General features: G+C 38.6%; 1 protein-coding gene and 1 long non-coding RNA gene across 2 annotated transcripts; both read left to right on the forward strand.

Annotated features, from left to right (window-relative positions):
* The first annotated feature begins 2199 nt into the window (after positions 1 to 2199).
* LOC122067564 lies at positions 2200 to 2567 on the forward strand. The gene is made up of 2 exons (XR_006136772.1): positions 2200 to 2372; positions 2512 to 2567. It is a non-coding gene; the product is annotated as an uncharacterized LOC122067564 (long non-coding RNA).
* A 1438-nt stretch (positions 2568 to 4005) lies between these two features.
* Positions 4006 to 9014, forward strand: LOC122067563. The gene is made up of 5 exons (XM_042631396.1): positions 4006 to 4080; positions 6490 to 6576; positions 6668 to 6874; positions 8363 to 8509; positions 8634 to 9014. Exons 1-5 carry the CDS (start codon positions 4006 to 4008, stop codon positions 9012 to 9014), a joined length of 897 nt encoding a protein of 298 aa, XP_042487330.1.
* Positions 9015 to 19764: the final 10750 nt, after the last annotated feature.

A 19764-nucleotide genomic window follows, 5' to 3' on the forward strand; every position in this document is an offset into this window, starting at 1 on the left:
GCCAGATGGCCCACCGGTCTTGGCGGGAAACCTGCCGTTTCTTCCCAACTTCCTCCATTCTTTGGGGATTCAAATGGGGCTTTTCCCAACCCATTCTTCACACCTTCAAGGTCTTATAGGATGGTTCTAACCTAGATCTAGGTTAGATTCAAGGGATGGGAAACCATCTTACCTTCTTTGCTCAATAACAACTTCAAACCCTCCAAATTACTTCAAACCCACAATGCTTCTTCCACCTCTTCAAATCTTTCAAGATCAACACATAAATCATCCATTAAACCTTAGATTCATCATTTCAAAGGGGATTTACAAGATCTCAAGAAACCCTACTCGAATCAAGGGTTTAAGCTTGGGTATGATGAATGTTTAAGGAACCCAACTTTGCTTACCTCCAAATGTAGATCTAGAGTTGAAGATCACTCCCCCGGCACCGGAATGGGAAGATCAAGCTTCGGCGCCGCTAAAATCTTTCTCTTCTTCCTCTTCCTTCTCTTCCCTCCTTCTTCCCTTTCTTTTCTCTCTCCTCTTTACTATCCTCACCAACGTACTGGTGTCATAAATGAAAAGAAAAGAAAATCATAAATGCTATATATATATATATATATACTCCCTACATAAATGAATAGTTCATATGGATGGGTCACTCAGGTGGGTGGGTGCACCCACCTGTCAGCCCACCTGAGGCCAAAACTTGGGATTTTGACAGAGTTCGGGCCTCGGCGCGAACCCCACCCCTAGCATACGATGTAGTATACGTATATACCTTAATATACAGCTACAACACCTGCTTTATCCGTACATGGCCTTATGGTAGGTGCATGTACACGGCTTGGGCACTCCCGTCTCTTCTGGCACTGGCTCGGACTTGTCGGGCCAGTTGGTGTTTAAGGTCACCCTTGCCATCATAACCTATAAGGAACCCGCTCTAACTCCCTCTGGTTCGGTCCCTGCATGGTTAAACCAGGTCAACCGCGTAATCAGACCGGGTTTAAAAAGTAGGGTATTACAACTGCGGTTTTCACCTAGGGAGCTTTTTCTTCTTCTTCTTCGTTTTGGGTATAATGAAAATCAGCCTTTGAAGACGTTGGTTTTCGCCCTAGGGAGCTTCTTCTTCTTCTTCTTCGTTTTGGGTATAATGAAAATTGAATCAGCCTTTGAAGATGGCAGTTTTCTCCCGAGGGAGCTTTTGGAGGTCTGAAGCTGTGTTCGGATGCTTGAAGGCATTGTGTGGACCACCACCGGTTACGATGGAGGAATAAAACTTAATCCCGAGTATAGAAGATTAGGAGATCACGTTGAATCCGTTCATGTTTCATCTCCTTTCCTTTCGATTTAATCGCCATAGATGTCATGGTGGGAGTGTTGGATTTTGTTTCCATAGGAGAATCTCATACCTTTTTTCTTCAAATATGTGTCTGTTTTTTGTTTTTTCAATAAGAATCAGATCAAACAGATCGATACTGATCCAAATCGATGGATTCAATCCAATCTGATTCCTCAGACTTTTGTTTATACAACCCACATCGGAAGCCCAAGTCGGCAAAGCCCGGAAGAAGTAATTAACACTTCATTTCTCAAAATCAAAAGAGGAAAATTTATTATATTTCATCAATCAAAGACAAACCCTTTATCGGTTGATCATTTTTTTGCAGGTATAAGGTGTTTAATCCAGTTCTATACGCCTTAGAATCAAAGAACAAGGATGCCAATCTCTTCAACTGCGTTTAGATTCGATTTCTATATAAAAAGATCCATCTTTTGGTTGAAATCTCGTTTCTTTTTTATGGGTTTTCGATTTTGTTCATTGGGTTTTGAGGATTTAATTGGATGGTGGTGGTGGGTTACAAAGAGGGCACCAGAACTCATTGGAGATGATGCCGGTGTTCTTTGCATTGCTTTTGCTTGGAGGGCTTCAATGGCCTGTGGTTGCAGTTGGGCTTAGCTTTGTTTACATTGTTGGTCGATACTGAAGAAGAAGAAGAAGAAGGGTAAAATCGTCTTTTCCATCTTAAAAAATAACATCTCTCTCACGGTATTAGTTTGGATGGATTTAAATATAATTTTTTAATTTTTATGGGGGATTATATAATTTCAGCAAACAACAGGGGAGGTTGATGTAAAAAATCCTTAAAAGAAATTGTTTGGTTCATATTGACAAAAACAGTGATCCGAAGTCATGGTGTTCATTGGAATCACCCATTTACACTAGAAATGGGGATGCAATTGGATCAACCGGGTTAGGTAAATCTGGATCGAATCACCTGATTCCTGGGTGCATATAAAAACCCCTGAATCAGAATCAGAGTGATTTCACTTATCGGGTTTTCACCTTTCCCATCCTTCGAACACAGGCTTCTGAATACCGAACGTGGGTGAGATTTCTAAAACTGAACGCTTCTTGTTCTTATTCTTCTTCTACTTCTTCTACTTCTTCAGATTATGGAGTCTTCTTTTCAGATTCCTAACTTCATATCTAGGTTTTCAACTAATCTTTCTTCCTCATTGAGCAAGATTGAGGGATTAGCTTCGTCGATCGACTGAAGAAAGGGGTGTTTTCCAGATTGTAGGTATGGTTCTTTATCTTCTTCAAATCTCGCTGCGAAACCCTAGATTTGAGTTTTTTTTCTTTTTTTCTTGAAAATGGAATGACAAAATATCTGTGTGGTTCTTCCATTTCTTTTCTTTGCATCTTCTTCACAATTTATATTTCTTTCTCGTTTCCACACATAATCACAAGAATCTTCTATCGAGCTCTATGTCTTACGGGCTTCTCCTTTCCCTTTGCTGAACTACAAGCTCAGATTTAAGGTATTTCTTGTTATTGTTCAGAATGGTCTAGCCATTTAAATCATCCTCAAAAAATTTCAAAAGCAAAAACACCCAGTAGATTTGAATGAAGCCATTGGTTCTTTAGGAGTATATGGATATAGTAGGAAACTCATTGGATCAGGAATATTTAGAATTGCAGCCAAAACCCCTTCATGGAAGAAAAGAAACATTCCTCATAATTACATACAAATGGTGAGGTTATATATTTACTTTTCCCCTTTTTTTCCCTATTGCTGGTGTAGTGCTTATCCATCCCAAGAGCTCCGAAATGTGCATGTATACCAAAGATTATGCTGAGAAAAACAGAGCTTCTACTGGTGTATAAGGTACCTAAAATTGAATTCATATGGTGTTACTTTTACTAACTGCAAGAGAGGTTCCCTTTTCCCTCTCTCAATGCACTTTACAACATCCTTCCTGAGTTCATCGGGTAGCTGTAGGCAGATTCAGTCTAGAAAGGACTCCAAATCTTTTGCAAATTCTAGTAGATACCAGTCCCATCTATGTTTAATTTGATAACCTCTTCTTCTCACTTTGCCATTTTAATCCCTCATTTTAAAAGTTTTTTTATTAAGTAAAAATAAAATTATGAACCTTGATGGAGGACGAGGTTGTAGCACGGCCTGATGGAGGCCGTGGTTATAGCACGGCCTAATGGAGGCCGAGGTGATACCGGCCTGATTGAGGTCGAGGTGGAGCACGGCCTGACGGAGGCTGAGGTAGAGCACGACAAGATGAAGGCCGAGGCGGAGCACGGCCTGGTGGAGGCCGAGTTGGCAGCATGGCCTGATGGAGGCCGAGGTGGCAGCACGGCCTGATGGAGGCTGAGGTGGCAACACGGCCTAATTGAGGCTGAGGTGGCAGCACGGACTAACGGAGACCAAGGTGAAGCACGAACTGATGGAGGCCAAGGTGGCAGCACAGCCTGATGGAGGCCTAGGTTCAGCACGGCCTGACGGAGGCTGAGGGGGCAGCACGGCTTGATGGAGGCCGAGGTGATAGTGCGGCCAGAATGAGGCTGAGGTGGACACGGTCTGAAGGAGGCTGAAGTAGCAGCTCAGTTCTGTTCAGGTTTGCGTGCATGCTTCAGCCGTGCTGAGGAAAGTGATATATTTTGCCTCATCACCAGCCCCCCGCTCTAGCATTTCAAATCGACCTGCTAGAGAATTTAATCCGATGCGAGATGCACTGTTCACTTTCTCAGCCGAGGCTGCTCAATGGTTCGAAGATGTGGCTATCGCTTGTTCGAAGGTAAAGGAGGCAAAGCGCTTTCATGGGGGTCGAGAAGAAATGGCCCAATCTGAGTAGGACGGTCCCAATGATGTTGGGTTGATAACTAGAGAGCCAGAACAAGAGCTTGTTGGAGATGAACGAGGTGGCTGAACCCTTAGCCCTATCAGAAGTGGTTGGATGACGTTAACATTTCTTCGTTTCAGGTCGGCTCGGACGATGTCATCTTGTTTCTTCAGAGTAAGAAGCCAGGCTACAATTTGACGGACTATAGGCAGCGCGTTCCTATCCATGCTACTCTGGTGCAGCCCTGCACGTTCCTGTAAGGGCTTTGAGTTGCCAAACTAGGGTCTAGTCTTATGTTGCCGAGCTTGAGCTCGGTCTAGTTGCGACCGAGCTGGAGCCTTTTTTTTGCCTCATTGGTTAAGGTCTTTGAGTCACCAGACTAGGGTCTGGTCTTGTGGTGCCGAGCTTGAGCTCGGTCTTAGATGTTGTCAAGCTAGGGCCCGATCTTTGTGCCATATTGGTTAAGGTCTTTGAGTCACAGACTAGGGTCTGATCTTGTGGTGCCGAGCATGAGTTCGGTCTTAGATGCTACTGAGTTGGTGCCCAGTCTTTGTGCCTCATTGGTTAAGGTCTTTGAGTCACCAGACTAGGGTCTGGTCTTGTGGTGCCGAGCTTGAGCTCGGTCTTAGATGCTACCGAGCTAGTTCTCGGTCTTTATGCCTCATTGGTTAAGGTCTTTGAGTCGCCAGACTAGGGTCTGGTCTTGTGGTGCCGAACTTGAGCTCGATCTTAGATGTTGTCGAGTTGTACACAATATTATAAGAGTCAGATATTTGCAAGAAGCTTCATAGTATATTGATGTGTTGTATGCACTTGGGACAAATACATTGCTTCAAAATAAAATCTAATCTGCTACGTGATTGAAATTGAATAATTGCTAAGGTGTTGATAGTATAAAATCTTCAAGACTAACACCCAATCGATGGGATTTCAAGGCAATCTACTGATAAAAGTGTCTACTGGCCTCAGTGATTTGAACTATAGGCAGTTGTTCAACTGGCTCGGCTCAGGCCAGGAGGCTTTCATCTCGGCAATAAACAACTTCTACTATACATACTAGGCCCGAGCACAGTTTTTTGACAGATTTTATGAAGTTGGCATAGCATTTCTGGGATTCCTTCTGGCTGGACTTGCATTCTCCGACTCCATTGCTGGTTGGGAATTTGACCTTCATGTGCTTAGTGGACACAATCGCCCCAAGACCATTGAGACCAAGTCGACCAAGGATTGCATTGTAGGGTGAGGCGATCTTGGCGACCATGAAAGAGACTATGGTTGTGGCTGTCTGAGCTCCTTGTCTGATGGTTATAGGTAGGTCAACAACTCCCTCTAGCCCAACTGGCATGCCTGAGAATCCGTACAAGGGTCTTGGGGCTGGTTTTAAGGTTCCGGTGCCAAGCCCCAGTTTTATGAAGGCTTCGTATGACATGAGGTCAACGGAGGCTCCCGTGTCCACTAGGACCCTGTGGAAAGGGTGGTTGGCCACCACTAATTGGATCACGATAGCATCGTTGTGAGGCCAATTCAACTCTTCTAGATCTCTGTCAGAGAAAGTAATGGGTGGATCCGTTTTGAGGGTTTTGATAGGTTGTTCCGTGATGCATACGAACCGCGTGTGTGCTTTTGCTTTTCTGACTGATTCCGTCGTAGGTCTGCCCATGATTGTTAGGATGGCCAGACCCACGGGTTGGTTGTCATATGTGACAACTAGGTCCGTGGATGGGTCCTGGGATGGCTCGGCCTTACCTTGGCTCGGCTAGGCTTCATCTCTCCTCAGCTCGAGCCAGTTCCCACCATATTTCTGCTTCAAATACTAGTTGAGGTATCCGGCCTTGATGAGCTCATCAATCTCCCTTTTCAGAGACTTATAGTCTTCAGTGTCATGTCCATGGTCTCGGTGGTATCTATAATCTCGGTTGGGGTTCCTCTCTTCTGGTTTACCTGCCATTGGCCTAGGCCAGCGAAAGTACTTCTGACTTTGGATCTCTAATAGCAGGTTAAGAGGTCGTTCGAGAATGATCAAGTTCGTATCGCTCAGGTTCAGTTGTGTCAAGAGGTCGATCTGTTCTATTTTTCTTCAGCTCACGAGAGTCGTCCCTAGGTCTCAGAGTCCTTTTCTTCTTCTTCTCCTCCTGATCACCACTGTCAGCTATTCCTCAACAAGCCTGCAGTCAAGAGTATCAAGGTATACATCAATTTCTCATCAATAACATTTTATTATATTATTACATGCATACAACATTAGTACTAGGTCTTCTCTTGATATGGGCAATGAAACGTCTGATGATTCCTATTAGTATTATTGATAAACAAGGATAGAATGATCAATGATAGATGATTTGTTAATTATATGGATTCTTACAGATGGAATATGGCGAAATCTATGATTGTGTTGATTTCTACAAACAACCAGCCTTCGACAATCCGTTACTGAAGAACCACAAACCTGAGGTATAGAGATCATTTGTGTCATCACTTAAAAATATATATTTTTTTAACCTATCATATATATTAACATTACATGACCGGATCAAAATTGCAGATGAGTTCTTCGATTCCAAGAGAGACTTACAATGAAACTTCTTCAGAAGTAGAACCCCTTGATTTTCTTCGACTTGATGATGGGGGTTGCCCATCAGGAACAGTTCCCATTAGAAGGACAACAAAGGAAGATTTAATTAGGTGGAAATCCTATTCAAATTCTTCTGAAATTTTTCATCAATTCTTAGATGAGGGACCTGGTAAACTGGTAAGTCTTTCCAAACCCTCTTCCCCCACTCCTCCCCAAACCGGAAAAAAAAATACTAATTTTTTTTGTTAACGAAGGGGTATAGGACTTTAGCCTGACCATAGTTAACAAATTCGGATTCGGGAATTATTCGGGCGGAGAATTATTCGGAATAATTCGATTGATTAATTTAAGGATTCGGTCAAAAAATCTTATTGGGTTTTTTTTTTTTAAATACTGTTTAAGTGGACCGAATAATTCGGTTCGGTCCGAATTATTCGCGTTTTTATATTCACTTTTGAAAAAATCACGAATTTTACCGAATTTTATTTTTATTTCGGATTCGGTCAGAATTTTTGATTAAATTCGGAAAAATTCGGTTCGAATTATTCGGCCAAATTGATAACACTGAGACTGACTAGTCCCACGGGCTCATATTGAGCCCATAACCGCATGGATCGGATCATACCGGGGTTGAATGAGATCCATTCAACTTTTATTGGAAGTAGTGAAGAGCACTAAACACCCCGTGTGAGTGGCCCAAGGTGTGCCTAATGGGAGTCGAACTTAGGATGTCCGAGTTTACAGCCCATACCAAGTTTGTTGCTCATCAACTGCGCAACCCCCTTGAATTACTGCTTAGGGTTGATCCGAGTTTATTTTTCATGTGTTGATTTGCAATTAACACTCACACACATTACTCAGTTTGCAGGCTATCAATTGAAAAATGAAAACTTGAAGTATCATGGAGGTTCAGCATACTTGAGTGTACACAATCCCTCAGTCTCCCCTAATCAATACAGTGGAGCTTTGATCTGGGCACAAGGTGGACAAAACCACGTACAATTTGGATGGCATGTCAGTTCTCTTCTCCATTTCTCCCTGTTTGTTTGTATATATCCTCTGTTTCTACCACACTTTGACAACAAAAATAATAATAATAATAATAATAATAATAATAATAATAATAATAATAATAATAATAATAATAATAATCATGATTTCAATGTAACATAGTTGGGTGTATTGACGACTTCCATCCTTTTGTCTTCTTCATTCAATATTTTTCATCAACCATTGTAGTCTGTAGAGTCTATTTGCTGATAACTTATTTATTAGTCATCTAGTAAAGAATATAAATTGCATGCATATATGCTTCTCTTCTAAAAATATATATATATATATAACTAAAATTGTTGATATGTACAATTCCAAATTTCTAGGTTCGATCTAAAGTATAAATAATTTTCGGCGTGCAGGTGAATCCTAAATTATACGGTGACACCAAAACCCATATTTTTGGACATTGGACTGTAAGTCAAACGAATGGAAGTTCCATTCCCAGTTTGCCTCAGCTTAATTTTGATTCTAAATTTATTTATTTATTTTACAATTAACGAATTATTGTATATCTATTGCTTAACTTTCTTTTACTTATATTATAATAATAATAATAATAATAATAATAATAATAATAATAATAATAATAATAATGTAATGAAATATTAGGCAGATGGGTCTCAAAAGACTGGCTGCTTCAATTCCATATGCAATGGTTTCGTCCAAGTTAACAAAGATGTACCACTTGGTCTAGCTTTTAGCAGAACTTCTATCTATGGCGAAGACCCATACTCAGTGCTACTCTTTCTTTACCAGGTAAAGATAAATTTCGTTTCTTAATTTGTGAAACCATATATTATTCTCTATATTGATTTCTAATTGGTGAATTGATGACTTTATATTTATGTTTTTAATTTGTTTGTTTGGTACTCATACATAGGATAAGAAGAGTCGAAATTGGTGGATAGCAATCGGATTTGATAGTGTTAATATTGGGTATTGGCCGAAAGAATTATTCAATAGTATAAAAGAATCAGCTCCTGTGGTTGGCTGGAGAGGAGAGGTTTATACACCCCAAGGTGAACAATATCCCCCAATGGGGACTGGACATTTCGAATCACACTGGGGAAAACCAATATACCAAAAAACTGCGTATTTCAGAGTAGTCCGAGTTAACGGAGACGATGACATTGGTCGAGGTCCTAATGATGCTAGTCTTGAACCGCTCTCAAATGGATGCTTTACTGAGAAAGATCTTCCCTACGTTAATGATTATTGGAGGCATACTTTCTTTTATGGTGGTCATGGGGGAACTTGCTAATTAAGGATTTGTCAATAATGTTATTGTGATTGTTATATCCATGATGTCAACTCACAATTTTCAACTTCTAATAAACTTTATTTAGTGAGGAAGCATCTGTCTGTGTGTGTGTGTGTGTGAGAGAGAGAGAGAGAGAGAGAGATGATATTAAGGGTAGGAGTCCTAATGACATTATATAGAATCCAAGACTGAGAGAAGCATTGTAAGTAAGAGTTGATTGACTACAATCGATGCAATAGAATCCAATGGCACTTTTGTAATAACATGTACAAAAAGCTAATTTGTTCATGAAAGAGATAAATTCAAACATCATGAAATACCCCGATACGATCCAATAAGAGCCCATAAGCTAAACTGATACAAATCCAGATTAAAAGCGACCCTCATCTTATCGGGTCGGCTTCGATTTAGCCCTATCGAGACAGAAGTCAAGAGTTCAGCCTGATCAAAATCAGATCAAATCGACCTGTTGACGCCACTAGATGTGGCAATATCAATCATTGATTTTATTAATGATTTAATTGATCAAATTTCAAACTTTTTTTCGTTTTTTGTTCAGATCAAATCTCAAACTTTTTTTCGTTTTTTGTTCAGATCAAATCTCAAACTCCATCATATTCATTTAAGTGTAGTTGCACACTATTAAAAAAAAATGACGTACTTCTTTCAGCCCTTATTTTTTATCAATTAATGTATATCTCTTGTTGAAAAAGAAGGGTAATTTACAACGTCACCTCCTGGAGAATGTCTCATTCACATCATCGAATAGTCACGCTATTAGTACAGGACAGCACTGGCTGCGGTAGAGGTTTTTCCCACAGGCCTCATTCACGCCATCGAATAGCTCAGCTGAGAGGTATAGATGGTGGTTGGGAGAGACGAAGCTCATCACAACACAATAGATGCCTTAATTGTCTCATTCTCCAAAATATTTCCAGTGGGATTTCTGACCAGGGATGGTTATTCTTTAATCGAAGAAACTGTTGATTCCACAGATTGCATATGGATGGTGGAAGTCTTATAATTCCTTTGTAATTAATTCTCAGGTATCTTAGATGAATTTTCCTGTCAATTTCCCTTGGAATTTTATGTTTTAATTATACACCGAAATCTAACACCCGAAGTGAAGTATTTTGAAGCAGAGGACTCCAATCATTTCCATCAAAATATCTTTCTGATGGAAAATTCGAATCCTCCAACATCAGAAAAGAGCGAGCTTTCATGGGCGAATTACCTTGACGGAAGAATTCAAAGTATTTCCCATACCATCCTCGTACGACAATTCGGTTTGCTTCCCAAAGAAGGAAATGCAAGAATTATTGGTGTATGATGTCTTGTATTCCGTCGTAGTTTAATCCAGGGAGTATTGGTGCAGCACCTAGACAGGCAGGACGGCGGTCCTGCTAGACGGTTAGCTGGCCGTGGGGGTTGCAAGGGGGCAGGAGGCCCCCCTGCATAGCAAGGGATGTAGGGGGCGCAGGCCTCCGCTCGAATTTTTTATTTGAGGGCAATTGTGTACTTTCCATATTAGGGTTTTTTCGCTATATATTTGTAGAGAGGGTTTCTTTCTCTGAAATGCAAGCATTACTGAGAGGTGTGAGGACGAGCGTTGTAACCTTATTCTCTATTGATAGTGACGCAGGATCTCATCTCACCGGGGACGTAGGCAACCTTGCCGAACTTCGTAAAATCCGTGTGCATTGTTTGTTTTATTTTTCCATTATCTTCTGCATCGTTTTAGAGTTGCGTTTCAACCGGAATTGTGTTTGGATTGGAGAAATCTCTAGGCTTTAAAGGCTATTGGGAGACAATGTCAGAGTTCGACGGAATTTCAGCGATGGAATAACTAAACAGAGATGACAGAACGACGAGAGCTATAGTTGTTTTAAAAACCAAAACACACGATTGACTATATCGGAGGGTTTTCGCCTGGTCGCCGCAAGGTCCTGCAGGTCGTCGTCCGTCATCGATCCCAATGCCACTGTTCTGATTGATCGTCGGTGGTTCAAAAATTACAATTTGGGTGAAAGAAGTATTAATTTATTACAAAGGTATTTTAGGTACTTCATATTTAATAAGGGCATTTTGGTATTTAAAATAAAATATAGTTGCTGATATTAGCATATAAGGTATAGTCCTTAATGGTGACTAACAGTATGGGGTCTGAGTCTAATTTGATGAAATAGAATGGGTGTTCTTATAATTGTGGCATTCTCCAAATGATGGTGTTGTAAATTACCAAAAAAAAAAAAATTTAATATACACCATCCATTGTGATCCGTTGGATTTAGATCTCTCTAATGATTTTTCCTCCAACCTCTCCTCAAGAAAAAGGTAATATACATGGAGGTACGGCCATTATATCGAACTCTTCCCAATCTTATAGTAATGTTGAGGTGATAGAGGTAGATGTAACCATCAAAATTGATAAATATAAATCCGGGCCAATGAGGATGGATTATGGAACGCCACTGGACTGGGTTCAGTATTGGATCTAGGATACGACCAAGAAGGGCCACACAAGAGAGAGAATGTGCTAACCTTGTTGCCGATGGTGTGTATTTGCCGCTCACGGTTGGGAGAGGAGTAAGAGACCTTAGGGCTTGCAGCTTCGGCTTCCTCTCTCTCTCTCTCTCTCTCTCTCAAAACCTTTTAAAGCATTCCAAACTTTGGGTCTGAGTGGGGTGAATTGGTGGGAGAGCAAGAAATATTCACGTACATGAATGTATGTGAACGACCCTGATCCATGGATATGACATATATTTTCTCTCTCCTCATTTAATAGATGTCATATCCACAGACCAAGATCATTCATGTACATTCACATACGTGAATATTCACTTTCCTCAATTGGTGGTTTATTTTACCGATTTATTGGGAGGAGTTTGACGACCAATGTTTTAAACGACGAAAAAATGGAAAACGTAAACTGACAAAGGTTGTGACACACATACGAGTGCGGGTCATTTACCCACACGGGGAGAGAATTTTCCACCCCACATCCCTCTTAAGATGACACACGTAATAATGCAAACAATTCTTTCCACTATTTACGAGAAATGTCCAAGTGGGTCCAGACTTAAATCGAACTTGGATCTAAGTTAGAGATGTTAATGGTCAAGTTCTAAAGTCTCTTCACTCAACCCAAGCCAAGCTAAGTTAAGCCCATCCCAGCCCTAGGTCAGATTGGGATAACTCAATCTATGTCTAATATTGTCGGGTTTAATCCAACCCAGCCAAGCCCCAATGGACCCTGATTGGGTCGGGCTTAGTCCAATATAGCTTAGCCTAGTATTATTGGATTGGTTACTTAGTTATCTTGATGCATTGCAAAGGTCAAAGACCAAGATTTTCATATATATCATACTATTATATAAAAGTATGTACTCATGCTTGGTGGCTAATCTTTTTTTGGACTATTTTGGCCTTATTATTTATTTAAATACATTGTCTTTTATATTGTCCATTTTCTTTATTTTTCTTATTTTCCTTATTTTTTTTTATACCCTTTGTTTTTTTTTTATATAATTAAACATTTTTCTAAAAAAGTAGTTTCTTTATTGGTGTGAAATCTCACGCCCCCTTCTATCAAAACAAAAAAAAAATCTCACGATTCCCTTTTTTTACTCACTCTCTCAATTTCCTTTTCCGCCCCTTCTCTCTCTCTCTCTCTCTCTCGCTCTCGCTCTCTCCACTTTCCATTTCCTTTCAAATTATTTCCCTCCTCTCTCACGTTCTTATTTTTTATTTTGGTAAGACTCCTCCCTCACGTTCCACTCTTCTTTTTGTGAAATATCTTTTTTATGTACTTTCTCTATTTATTCATTATCCCTTCATCCATCTTTCCTCAATCTATAATTTTCTATATTCCCTCCCCCAAATACTTTTCTAATTAATCTTTATCTAAAAATAAAAAATAAAAATTCCTTTCCTAATTTCTTTTAGTTACCTTCTTAAAAACTCTTTAAAAAAATCTTATTTAATATTGCAGCAACTAACAAAAGAGAATTAGGGTTAAACAAAACAGGGTGTTGAGAGGCTTGGAAGCTAACGAGAGAGTAGGGGAAGCCGTTCGAAATGCACTGCTCCTGTCGAGTCCTGAGTCCTGATCTCGATCCTCTGATCCATGATCATTCGATTGTCATCTCTTTCTCTCCTTAGGTAGTCTTTGGAATATGTCATTGAATCAACTTCTTGTTCTTCTTAAGTATTAGTAGTTATATCATAAATCGTCCTGAAAAGCTAAAAAACATTTCATATATTAGATTTCTTATTGCCTTGGTGAAGCTTAAAGGGTTCTGGCCCATGTAGATAGCAGTTGCATGAATGTGGATGTGTCTTTATTAATTTAGATATCATTATTTTCTTTAAACTATGTATGGATATCTCAAAGTTTGAAAAATTATGTGAGGTTTCTTATTAGTGGTTCTTTTTTGAGGATTTGACTGTGAGCTTCTCAAAGAACTGCTCTGCTTTGCTCAAAAACCAGCTGCAAAATTGAAAGGAAAAAGAATGTGTTCTTTGGATCAGTCAATGTCCTGAATTGCACTACCAAAGACAAAGGCAGGTACAGTAAAGTTTTTTACAATGTTGGGATATCATACACCAAAGTTTTCTGGGTTCTGAATCAAATATTGTTCACTCTTATGCTAATTGTATTGAGAAGCTTTGCAAATCAAGGACAAGCTGGAGAGGCTTAGTAATGATTCTTTCTGTGCTAATTGAGAAACTCTTTAATGTTTTTAGTTTTTTAGATTCTGAACATAAATCCTATATAATGAAGTGTATGATGCGGGGTTCTGGGAATTGCTGACATTTCTTTTGTTTTGTAGAGCTTACACTACTGCGTTGGATCTCATTTCTTTGCAATTGCGAAAAGCCGAAGAATCCCATTTTCAATCATTGTTTATTTAAGGTAGTATCATGTTTGATCTCAAATTGTATTAAGTAACATGCCCTATTTTAGAATTGAAAGACAACCTTGCATCAATCGTCAATATCAACTTGAAGGTGATTCTTTTCTGGAAAAAATTGTAATAATAAATTTTTCCTATTACCTTAGGACAATGTTCAATGAAACCCATGTCATTTTTCCTATTACCTAACCTGGGAATGCAATGCATGATCTTGGATGTGTCCTATTACAAAATCATTGGGACGCCTTAAAAGAATTAAACTATATCTAACCTATTAAACACCAATAAATATACTAGAAATATAAACTCCCGAAATCAAAGTGATTAATTTGTATGGGTAAAATGGTTTTATGGTTTTGGATTGGTCCAATCAAGGTTGCTGGTATTTGTTTTACAGTTTTCTAATCAATTTGGAACTGAACTTTCTCAATTCACAACCAAACTGAATCGACGATTAATAGTCAAAACCAAAAATGATTGACTGTTATTATGCATCGATCTTATTGACATAGTGAAATTGACCCTTGAGCTGAGCAACTGAGGGTCACATTTCCCTTTATTTCTTGTTGGGCTGTTGGTCTAATAATTTGCATATCAAAGTTGTTTCCTTAAACAAAATATATATAAATATATATATATATATATATATTGGATGGATCCCATCAATCTTATGGACATAGTGAAAAAAAAAATGTTGGATGTTTCCATACAATGTTAGAGTAGAATGGGGTCTAAATGAGTAATGCTCCCCTTCTTTGGATCTCTTCTCCTTTTAGACCTTTTGACATTAATAGTTAATTATTCATTTTTTTTTTCTCTTAATTCTTTTGTGGTTTACATTTACATTGTATCTGATTTCTATTCAATGGATGTAATAGCTCATAGACAAAAAATGGCTTGATGATTCAAATGAAGATGTTATTGCAAAATCACTAAATGCAGGTACTATTGGGAATGTATCTTATCAAATTGTAAAATATTAAAGTGTAATTAGTTTTCCTGGGGTTATTTATTTATTTATTTATTATTTTTTATTGGTAAATTCAGGTTTGGATTTGGAATGTGGATGGTACTTCCAAGACTATGGTGGGAATGCAACTATGATTGGGAGAATCAAAGAAGGAGACATTGATAGGGCTTTGAAGAACAACTATGTTGTTCTCATGAGACTTGGATTCTTTGATGGCATCCCTTCACTTGAAGTGTTTGATATATAGGTGGAAAGTTGCCTCTTACATAGTACACTAATGACTACACAGACAAGTTGCCCATGAATTCCATATCCCTAAGGCCACTCCCTAAATTTGGCTACCTGGAAGGACTTGTAAGTTCTTCAATGGTGAAACCCTTTATCCTTTTGGTTATGGCCTCAGCTACACTTGGTTCATATACTCAATGGTATCTTCTGCTCATGCACTTCAACTGAAATTGGGAAGAGTCCAACATTACCGTGATCTCACTTATTAGGATGGTACTGCTAGGTCTCCTTACCCAACATTTGTGGTAGATGACATAACTTGTGGCAAAGAGTTGGACTTTGAGGTTGATATTCAAGCTCAAAATGTGGGAAATGTGGATGGAACTGATGTTGTCATTGTCTACTCAAAGCCTACGGTACGCATCAAGGAAACTCATATCAAACAGGTCATTGGGTTCCAAAGGGTGTTCTTGAAAGCAGGGGAGAGCAAGACCTTGAAGTTTGCATTCAATGCTTGCAAGAGCTTGATGGTGTTGGACAAGACAGCTTGTAAGGTTTTACCATCAAGGGAGAACATGATTGTGGTTGGAGATGAAGAGCTCTTTCTACCAGTTCAAATCAATATTGCCTCTTGCCAAAACTAGATGGTTACTTAGATCATTTAGGTTAGCTTAAGTTCTTATTATCTTATTTTCTTTTTCTCCAACTCCAATAGTAGTTAGGAGTTTTTATATGTTCTTGAGTTCCTTTGTTTAGTCCTTTGTTACTACAATACAATATGATGGGATCTGTTGAGTTTCTTAGTAATTAAACATTAACTTTGATATTTACAATCAAATATTTCAGGTTTCTAATAATATTTTCATCCTACTTTCTCCATTTTCTTGTTTCATATACTAGAGTTGGGATATATGGGATGGCAGAGCTTACCCCTACCTTAGCTTATTCTCAAGATAGAATATATTGATCACCAAGATAGCAGAGAGTAGAAATAGTGACAAAGATCAAACTTCAATTTATGATGATATTTAATGGCATTGTAGGACCAAATTAACCCTTTTGTTAGGGAACAACCTTTCCATTTAGTATGGTTAAGGCTGTGCACATTATGATGATAACCAAATGTAATTGATCGTGCGTTGAAAATATTCTCCTCTATTAGTTTAAATCTATAATTTTTTTCTTATCTGTTTTCAGTGACTTGTGCACACACAATCACATAGTATGGGGGGTGAGCCCCACTTATACATGTGGGTGGGACACACCAATGTGTGAATGACGACTGACAACCCATCTTATATAAAATATATCTCCAATTATTATTATAGAAATATATTAATTTAAGTAACTAAGTAGGGATGTAATGTTTCTTTTTTATTTTTTTATTTTTTATTTTTTATTTTTTTGCTTATTTTAAATACTATCAATTGATAGAGTTATGATAAGTAAACAGTTTTTAAGACTAATTCTAGAGAATCCAACTAATAGATTAGGGTAACCAAAAAGTTTCTAGGATTGATTCCATAGAGACCGCAATTTTCAAGCTACTACATTGCAAATTTGAGGTAATTTCCCTCTAGATTAGCACCTTTACACATACATTCACGACTACCATGTCACCTCTATTCACACTCTAGGATTTATTAACTATGAAATATTATGTCTCAGTTTCGTTTTTTTTCTTTCTTTGGTCATGACTTTATAATTAAAATATGAGTCTTTAGCTCAATTGGTAGAGCACTTGTGGCGTGGGAAATGACTCCATACCTCAAGAGGATGGTGGTTTGAATCCACTAAGTCCCTTATCAATATTTCATTTTAACCTAATGGTAGTGTCATGGAAATATCTGGGTTTTATACTGGAATAACATAACAGTTTTTTAAATGAACTCTATAATATTTCATTTTAACCTAATGGTAGTGTCAACTCTAGCCAAGGGATGCGTGTCAGACACTGTGTTGCTCTGCAGAGGAGTTCAATCCCTCTATAAGAGGGAAGTAGTTATGTCTTTTTGTAATTTTACGGTGATATTTACTCAAGAGTTAAATTAAGTTTGATAATATTAATTGATGAGTCAGATCACATAAGCTCAACAATTGGACAAGTTAGAAACTTGATTAAAGTGACAAATTTTACTCGAAATAATATTGACTTTATGTCAAGTTATCCATTACACTCACCCATGTAAATCATTTGTTCTCTCTCTCTCTCTCTCTCTCTCTCTCTCTCTCTAAAATAGCATTTAACCATTTATTGTTGAAAAAAAAACCCATATGAGATTGTTGATAATAGGAAATAAATAAAAATACAATGACCGTGCATTTTTATAGTCTATAAAAATGTTTAACCACATGTGCATTTGCACGTGTTTTTTCTTACTAGTATATATATATATATATAGGTTGTGAAAAAACGAAAGACTTTACGATCCTTTTTTATAAGTATTGATTTATAATTATTAATATATTTATATTATTATGTACTTATATACAAGGTTGGGTTTGGTTGAGACTTCAACCTAGACCCAGCCCAACCCAGCCCCATATCTGAAATTTTCAACTCTAGCCCACCCTATGGACTGAAATCTCTATCCAGACTTTATTCAGTCTCAAAACGAGCTAGGATGGGATCAAGGGTTGATCGGGCTTTTTTGACACCCATAATCCGTCAAAGACGCTTCTCCTCTCCTCCTCCTTTCCCACACCCAAACTCTCTCTAGCCTTGGAATCTTTGCTCATCGCTCTGTTGATTTCAATCAGCCTTATGGATCTGGAATTTTATGATCGATTTCACACGCCTTAAGAAAAGTGGAATCAATTTTATAAAGAAAACGAAAGCTTCGAAATTATGTTTGTCCAACTATTTCACTCTTAGTAAATATGATAATCACTTTCTTTTCAAACTCTACATCTTTACTTTATTCTTAAATAATTTTTGTTGCAAAATATAATAAAATCTGTTGGTAACAAAGGCCCATTGTAACCATCTTTTACTTTCTTTTTTGCCCTAGGTCATATCTTTCATTTCCTCCCCTCCCACTGTATCTCCCTCCCTTGCTACCCCATCTTCCCCCATACAACTTCTTGCCCCCGTCCCGCCCTCCCTCTCTCCCTCTCTCCCTAGGGGAATTGTATGCACACGAACAGGAGAAGGAACCTGCCAGCAAGAAGCATAGTTGCAAGAGTTGACAGTGACCACCTCCCATGCTTGACGTTCCCATTGGACATGTAGAAGTTGTCGGAGGGTCACGTGACCGGACAACAAACCTTTCATCATGAGGTAATTACAAAATTACTATTAGTCAAAATGTCTCTTTATGGGTTTGATTTGATTTTAATTTTGATTTAATATCATATATATATATTTTTTTTTTGAATAATTCCCATCAAGGGCTGATGGACCAACTAGGATGAGACCAAAAGGCGGCCAGCAGGGAAAAGAAAGGGGAAAGGGATCCGAATACTTGACGTGCTAGATGGAAGACTGTTTTGACAAGCAATTCCCACTAAAATAAATGCAAGAGCTTTAGTTGTATGGTCAAATTTATTTTTTAGCTCAAGAGTATTGTTGGCCTTCAAATTGGTAGAAAAATCTTAGATAGGAATCATTAATTCTCGTGCTATCGGAAGCTCTCTTGATATATATGAAATTAGGCTTGTATCATAATTCACATTACATAATTTAGAAACATAAGGAAACTCCTAAGCCTTTACATCCAATGCATAAATCATACTCTTTGAAAAAAAAAAAAAAAAAATCACACACGACACAATGGACACTGGGGGCGAATGTGAAACCAATCACGTACACAATGAGTATGGTACATGTGGTGACATGGTAACTCATACAATACCTCACCTGCCTGATAGTCCTCTAGACAGATGTAGCATATAGGCTCACCGATCATAGCCTCTGTCTCTATGTCACTCCCATAAATATAGATTGGGAGTGACGCAGAGATGGGGACAGGTACGGGGGTTGGGATAGGCACAAGCTCTACACTATTTGGCGGCGTATACCGCACCCGCCTGTAGTAGAAGAAGACAATAGTGGCAATGGCTACAAAGATGACAGCAACAACAACAATAACACAAACCACCAATATGATGGTCACCCCATCATGAGACAGCGGGTGTGTATCCTGAACAACAAAGTCAAAGGTGTGCTTATCACCCTCCACCTCCAGCAACGTAAGAAAGTAAAACAAAACAATAATCAAGCGCATCATCCTCGTTGCCACTGCTCCAACATAGAACTCGCTATTAGTACAAATATCAAATTGGTAAATTTACTATCACTCCCCTGCAGTTAGCATATATTTATTAAAACTCCCCTACTTGGATTTTTTTTTCTGATACTCCCCTACTTTTGGACTTTTACATCTCCTTCTCCACTGTTATTTTTAAATTCCTAAATTACCCCTCTTTTTTCACCTGTAATCGGTTAGTCTTTTTCCATCATCATCTTTTCCTCTCATAATAGTGGGACCCACACCATCTTCTTCGATTGGATTCCAATGAACCCTCTGCTTCAAAACATCCCCATTAATGGGCAAAGAAGCCCAATTGCCCACATTAATCATTCATGAGGGGGGGAAAACCAAAGGGGCTGAAGCCAACCATTCCTCCTAAACCC

This window comes from Macadamia integrifolia, unplaced genomic scaffold, assembly GCF_013358625.1.
Source record: "Macadamia integrifolia cultivar HAES 741 unplaced genomic scaffold, SCU_Mint_v3 scaffold2975, whole genome shotgun sequence".
In the NCBI taxonomy this organism is placed as follows: Eukaryota; Viridiplantae; Streptophyta; class Magnoliopsida; order Proteales; family Proteaceae; genus Macadamia; species Macadamia integrifolia.